The 7,010-nt window shown below is 45.3% G+C and overlaps 1 protein-coding gene across 4 annotated transcripts in view; it reads left to right on the top strand.

Moving 5' to 3' along the window:
• The window catches only part of Dlgap5 (DLG associated protein 5), a 40,394-nt gene that overhangs the window by 14,049 nt on the left and 19,335 nt on the right, over positions 1–7,010 (top strand). For all 4 annotated transcript variants that reach the window (XR_007595446.1, XM_050162424.1, XM_050162423.1 and 1 more), the window contains exons 7-10: positions 2,625–2,695; positions 4,823–5,085; positions 6,054–6,166; positions 6,620–6,746. Coding sequence is in view for 3 of the 4 variants with exons in the window: in XM_050162424.1 (XP_050018381.1) it covers positions 2,625–2,695; positions 4,823–5,085; positions 6,054–6,166; positions 6,620–6,746 (574 nt within the window). In the remaining variant the exon portion in view is untranslated. The remainder of the gene's footprint in view (positions 1–2,624; positions 2,696–4,822; positions 5,086–6,053; positions 6,167–6,619; positions 6,747–7,010) is intronic.

Raw genomic sequence — 7,010 nt, 5'->3', positions numbered from 1 at the left:
CCGTGGGGGGGGGGGGGGGGGGGGGGGGGGGGGGGGTGGAATGGGAATGGGAGTGGGTGGGCAGATGTGAGAAGACTCTGGGAGATTCCAATACAGAAGCTCTTTATTGTAAACAGGTTGGGGTTTTTATGGGATTAGGGGAATGTTGCAGGAACGTTTCTGGTTGGTCCTTTTGAAACTGGTGGTCACTGTTGGCGCATGTGATTGGCTAGGAGTGCACGTTATTAGTTACTGTGCTCTTGGCCAGTTTTGCTGGCTCATTATGAGTTTGCATGTGCTCGCTCGTGCTTGCTCTGTTGTCCTGCCTCATGTGCCCTTGTGTTTGGGGCATAGATGTTCAGAATTGAGATTTCTCTTGACGGACTGATTTTTTTTTTTCTGTGACAAATATGAAATGTCCTTCTTTGTCTCTTTTCATTGATTTTCTTTTGAAGTCTATTTTGTTAGATATTAGAATAGCTACACTAGCTTGTTTCTTAGGTCCATTTGATTGGAAAATTTTTTTCCCAACCCTTTTCTCTGAGGCGATGTCTGACTTTGAGGTTGAGGTGTGTTTCTTGTATGCAGCGGAAGGATGGATTCTGTTTTCATATCCAATCCGTAAGCCTGTGGTTTTTTTATAGGTGAGTTGAGTCCATTTATATTAAGGAATATTAATGACCAGTGGTTGCTGCTCCTGTTTAGTTTTCGTTGTTGATGGCATCATGTTTGCGTTTCCCTTCTCTGAGATTTGCTGCTGTGAGAACATCTATTTCCTGTGTTTTTGTGGATGTAGCCGACTTCTTGGTTGACGTTTTCTTTCTAGAACTTTATGTAGGGCTGGATTTGTAGGTAGGTATTGTTTAAATCTGGTTTTGTCCTGAAATACCTTGTTTTCTCCATCTACGGTCGAAAGTTTTACTAGATATAGGAGTCTCGGCTAGCATCCGTGATCTCTTAGTGTCTGCATAAAGCCTGTCCAGGACAGACATTAGGTGTAATTCTGATAGGTCTGCCTCTGTATGTTACTTGGCCTTTTTCCCTTGCAGCTCTTATTTTTTCTTTATTCTTTATGTTTTGTGTTTTGATTATTATGTGTTGAGGGGATTTTTTTTCTTGGTTCACTCTATTTGGTGTTCTGCAAGCTTCTTGTATTTTCATAGGCATGTCCTTTTTCAGGTTGGGAAAGTTTTCTTTGGGTATATGGATGCCAGGGGCTGGGGTGATGCTTCCACTCAAACATCCCAGACTCTTTGGGTATAGGGACTCTGGCTCAAGTCTGGCTGCTTCCTGCGGGCTTGGGGTGATGTTGGGGAGGAGAGAGTTGGGAGATGGGCTCACACTCAGCAGTAGGTGTGGCTGGAGAGGCATCAGGTTTACTGCCTCAGGCATCTGTTTCTTGAGGTAACTGAGAAGGCAGGTTGCTAGGAGAAAAAAATAAATTGTTATTATCAGCCCTTTGAATGGGGCCAGCCTTGGGAAGGCCAAAAAGAATGGAAGGGAGAATTGCTCTGGTACAGGAGAGGCAAGGGTGAATGAATGAGATGAGAGCAGATAAGCCCTTTAAAACCAAGTTTTATTTGCTCGGTAAGTGCCCATTTGACCCTGGAGAGGCGGGACCAATGGTGAAGTCCCAGGAGCTGATGAGCTGGTGTTATCTGGAGAGCCCTCTGCAGGTTGGTCTTGGCCCAGCAGGAGGAGTGAAAATATGCTCAAATGGGAGGGGCCAAAACAGGCACTGGAGACTGTTAGTATTCACCAGGCCAGATTTCTTGTTAAAGCAGCAGAACTTCTCCAGGAACCTGCAGGTATCTGTAAGACAGCTGGGGCAGATTTGCATCTTGGTGTCTTAGCAAAAGGCTATGGCTTTAGGTTAAAAGGCATGACCATTTTAGAAGACAATTAAAGGAAACTGGACACTCTGAACCTCTGAAGATACACCTGAAAACTGTTAATCCTGGACTATGAAGCCTGTGAAAGAGGCACGCCTGTCTGTAATGGGCTACCAGTACCCTAGTCACCAAATGCCCTCAGACAGATCTGAGAGGGAGAAGTAAAGGAGCAGAAGGGAGAGCTTTTCTAGCTACCCAGGCAATCCCAAGTCTCCCCATAGTCTTTGGCGGAATACCAGTCTTAGAAGTACTTACTTTTAGGTGATGAGCCCAGGAGGCCTGAAGAGTTTCCTGTGGGGGTAGGGTTCTGTCTACCTGTCTTGGCAGGATGGGACAACCATCCCCCGGTGTAGTGCCCAGGAAGCTGATGAAGTAGAAGGCAGCTTTTCGCTGTGTGTGTGAGAGGCTTTGCCATATGCAAAGGCAAGCCTCCAGGCAGAATAGTCCCTCTTCCTCCGATTGGTGTAGTTGGCGCTGTGGCTACTTTGAAGGCTCCTTCATGGCAGGCAGAGCAGAGCCTCCGGTGATCGCTCCTCCAGGTGCAAGCGGACCCAAGGCTCAGATCTGTTGCTCCTTGAGGTGGAAGCAGGGTCCATGGTTTCAGTCACTCACTGCTCCTGGGTGGGTAGCTTGGGCTCCTGGTGCTCCTGGGCATGAATCCCTGATTTTTGACAAAGAAGCTCTCATTTTCCCGGCAAAAAAGAGCGCTTATCTGTTTTCAAATGGATGTCTTGCTTCTTTTTTTTGTTTTAGAGAATGAATCTGAAAGAGTGGGGCCAGGTAGAGGAAGACCTGCCAGAAAGGTGGACGCCAAGCCTGACAAGGTAGAGGATGCGGTCTGCTTGTCCCGAAATGCCCGGCATCTCCTTGCTCGGGCCGTAGCTGACGGTGAAGCCTGGGATGCTTCTGAGAGCGCACCTGCGCACATACTGGAACCTGATTTACTGATACCGGTGTCTTAATCTAACCCTGAGTTTTATAAGTAGAGAAAGCATATTCTGATTAACAGAGAAAATAGGGAGTAGAAAAACAGGCTAGGACTGTATTGCAAGAGCTGGTTATAGGGTGAGATGCTGCTTTGGGTTTCAGCTAGAATGGGGTGTCGTCTGTACTTCCAGTTAGCTGCAGAATTCAAGGTTTTCTCCATCTCTAGCAGAATTTCCTAGACAGAGTTTTAAGAATTCATTCAGTAAGCTAGGGTTTCTAACAGCATCTAGCAATGAGGACTGTAAGATGGCTCAGCAGGTAAAGGTGCTTGCTGCCAAGCCTGACGACCTCCCCAGAACCCACATGGTGGAAGGAGAGAACTTGATTCCTGCAAGTGTCCTCAAACCTCCACATAGAAATTTAAAAAAGGAAAGAAAAAAAAAAAAAAACTTAAGGAACTATTTTGAGTTCCTCGTCTCTTGGCCCAGGATACAATCTTAATCGTAAAAACGAAAGAACTGCTTGCTGAATAGTGCAAAGCCTCCCTAGAGCCATACTGAGTGTCCAAGGAAGGAAATGGAGAGGCAATCTTTATAAGTCTTAAAGGAAACCCTTCTAAGATTTATTTTGTGGGGCCTGTGAATTGACTCAGTGGGCAAAAGCTATCAAGCCTGATGACCTGAGTTTGAGCCCCGAATCCCACGGGGTGGAACCTGTGTTCTGATCTCCACCCATGTGGTGTACACACCCCAAACAAATACACATACCGTAAAATAAGTAAGTATATTTTAAAAAATTATTATTCCACGTAATGTTATCATCAGTTTTTATTTTCACTGATATACTGGCCTTTGAGATTCTTATTCAGGTTGAGTATGAGTTCAGACCTCATAAGTCAAAAACATTTTAAATGTCTAAATATCAAGTAACAACTAAACTGACTTGGAAAAATATGTTTGTATTTTATAGCTTGATCTCATTGTATCATACTAAAAACTGTTGTTCTGTGGAAAGCTGATTTACAATCTAAGGTTATTTTTGAATTATTTATTAATTTTATGAGTATGGGTGTTTAGCTTGCATGTAAGTCTACGTACTGCCTGTTCGCCTGGTGCCTGTGGAGGCTAAAGAGAGTATCAGATCCCATGGGATTGGAGTTAGAGATGGTTGTGGGCTGTGTGAGTTCTGGGAATTGAACCCCGGTAATTTGGAAGAGCAACCAGTGGTCTTAACCACAGAGCCAGTGCTCCAGCCACCGCCGTTCAAGGTTATTTTTTTACTAAGGGTGTGGTCCTCTAGGATAGGAGTCACTCAGTAAGTACTAGATTTCTCATTCTTGCAATTTTTATAAAAGTGTATTTTGGGGCTGGAGAGATGCCTCGGAGGTCTGCTCTTCCAGAGATCCTGAGTTCAATTCCCAGCTGCCACATGGCAACTTACAACTGTCTATAATGAGACCTGGTACTCTCTTTTGGCGTTCAGGCAGAAATGCAGGCACACACTGTATACATAATCAATCCATCTTTTTTTTTTTTAAGGTGTACTTTGTCAGTTGAGTTTTTCCATTTTAGTTTTAATATATTTTAATTAAGTATATCTATTTTAGTTTCAAACTGTGCGTGTGGATGCTCTCTTGCTAACTTCCTGTTGCTAAAGCAGCCTAAGGAAGAAAAGGTTCACTTTGGCTCATAGTTTGAGGACATAGTCCATCATCATCCTGTGGAATCTTGAGGTAGCTGGTCACATGGCAGCAGCAGTGAGTCCTGTGCTCAGCTCGCGTTCCCTTTTAGTCAGTTGGCCAGAGTGGTGCTGCCCTCACCACAGTTAGGCTGGCTCTTCCTGCCTTGCTTGTCTAAGACCTCACTCTCAGGTGTGGCCAGAAGTGAGTCATGGTGACATCCATCAGTACGGCCCTCACAGTGTCAGACGTGTTTGTTGCTACTGCTGCTATTTGTGTGTTTGTGTCTTAATGACTGGGTGCATTCCTGGAAGAGAAATTCCAGCTCTGTTCTGCTTATACCTAGGTCGTTCCCTCTAAAGGTGCTAGTGAAGAAAATCGTGTGGGTCCACAGAGCAGAGTAACAAGTGGAACGGGTCAGGACAGAGTCTTCCCAGCTGTGGGGAGCTTACTGAGGACAGTTCCTGCAAAAGCGAAGCAAAGGAATTCCTTTGCGCCCGAGCATTGTGTGTTTCAGCCACCTCGTGGGCTGAAGACCTACCCAGTGGCGCCAACGTGCCAGAGTGACCATGCCCTCCTGACGCCCTGGAGCCCTTTAAAACTAGATGGGTAAGATGTGTACTTTAACACACAAACACTAATACACAAATAATCTTAATACCAAGCTCTTTACTAAAAGGAGCAACAAATGTCAATCTTACATTTCTACTTTTTTCTACACTATTTTTAATTAGTAAAGTATGCTAGCTACAAATCACACAAAAACATTTTCTTTGAGAAGAGTTCTTCAGAAGCTTGCCCTAATGTCCTTGATAGTTTTGATATTTTCTATGAATTGTATTCACCATAAACATGTTGATTTTTGCTTTAAATAGGTGACTTAATTATAACCCTTAAATAATATTTACTTAATTTCTTTTGTAAAGATTTATTTTTAAGATGGACAGTGGTGGTGCTCGCCTTTAATCCCAGTACTTGGGAGACAGAGGCAGGTAGATCTCTGTGAGTTCGAGGCCAGCCTGGTGTACAGAGTGAGTTCCAGGACAGCCAGGGCTACACAGAAAAACCCTGTCTTGGGGGGCGGGGGGGGGGGGGGAAGAGCTCCAATATCTTTGAATCCTCGTATAATTAGTTTAATAAAGAGCCCTATTCCCACTGTTGGTTTAAGTTTCTCTGCCCAGAATAAGCATTGTTTAGGATCCTAACCAGGGCGGTTGGCACATGCTCGGCCCACAGCCATCCCATTGGCAAGGCTGAAGAGGGCTGTTCAGAGTCTGAGGCCAGGCTCTGTTTCCTACCACGACACCATGTCAAAACCGAACAAAAATCCCCAAATAGTGACTTTTGATCCGAGCTTCCCTAGTACACGACATCTTCAGTAGCCTGCTCCCACCCAGTGCTGGGATTATGGGCACGTATCACCAACTGGATAGAAATTTATTAATTAAAAGCTACTTTGTGTGAGTTAGGTAGTGAGGCCTTCTTCTTTTAAAAGAACTACACAAGTTTCGAGTCCTTCGACTGTGTATGTGGGGACTTTGTCTTTTGTGAAGTGTACTTTTTGCTGTTACTTTTAGCTCAACAACTCAGGATTCAGCAAATGGACCCTTGGTACAAAAGTCTGTATCAGTGCAGCAAGAATCAAATAATGGAGAGCAGGATTTCGCGTCTCCGGCAGCCTGTGATGAAGGTAGGGTGTGTACTTCAGAGATGTGTCCAGGGCCCCGATAAAGTGGGAGATGGGGAGAAGGAGCTAGGGAGAGCACCGCTCAGCCACTAAGATCTGGAGTCTAAGGACCGAGCTGGACGTGGGTCAGACAGGAGCTAAAGACTATACCGGGGAGGTGGGGACACTGCCATGGGTCTGTTCCAGCCCTGGAGAGACCATTTCAGAAAGACAGTGGAGCATGCTCTTAGAAGGACACTGCACATGACCTCTGATCTCCACGTGCGTGCGCGCGTGCGAACACACACACATGCACACACACACACTGGCGACCATAATAGACGAGATCTGAATAGAATGAGGCAGAAGCAGCAACGTTGAAGCTCAGTGGCTAAGCTGACGGGTTTCAGAAGATACCTCATGAGTTCTGTCATTTTAGGAATTGGTCTTTAGTGAGTAATGGTTTCTTTTACATAGAACATGTCTTAAACCAAAAGGAAGCACCTGCTACAAATTCCAGTCGCCTTTCGGAGGACGGAGCCACATCCCTGGGAGTAGGAGAAGGGCAGGTGTCTCAGCCACAGCATGATGTGCCGTATTTCAGGTTCGTCTGCTACTGACTGCCGTGAGCATCCGCGTTCATGTCTTGACTTTAAACCCCAAATGAAGGTGTTCCATTTTATGCATGAACATTTAATGTGGTCGGTGAAGAGGAACTGGCTTTGGTGCGATTTTTTTACCTTGCAGTTTTTGCTCTTCTGCTAGCTAGGGCGTAGTAAGGATTCTGTTGTAAGGGTAGGAGTGAGGGAAGTGGCTGTCCCAGTCCAGAGTCCGGCCCTTCCATGCACCTGTTAATTTTGTTGTGAAT

Source organism: Alexandromys fortis, unplaced genomic scaffold, assembly GCF_014885135.2.
Source record: "Alexandromys fortis isolate MF-2015 unplaced genomic scaffold, M_Fortis_MF-2015_v1.1 scaffold_130, whole genome shotgun sequence".
Taxonomy (NCBI): Eukaryota; Metazoa; Chordata; class Mammalia; order Rodentia; family Cricetidae; genus Alexandromys; species Alexandromys fortis.
Note: the sequence above shows the minus strand (reverse complement) of the source record. Positions and strands in the feature narration are given on the sequence as shown.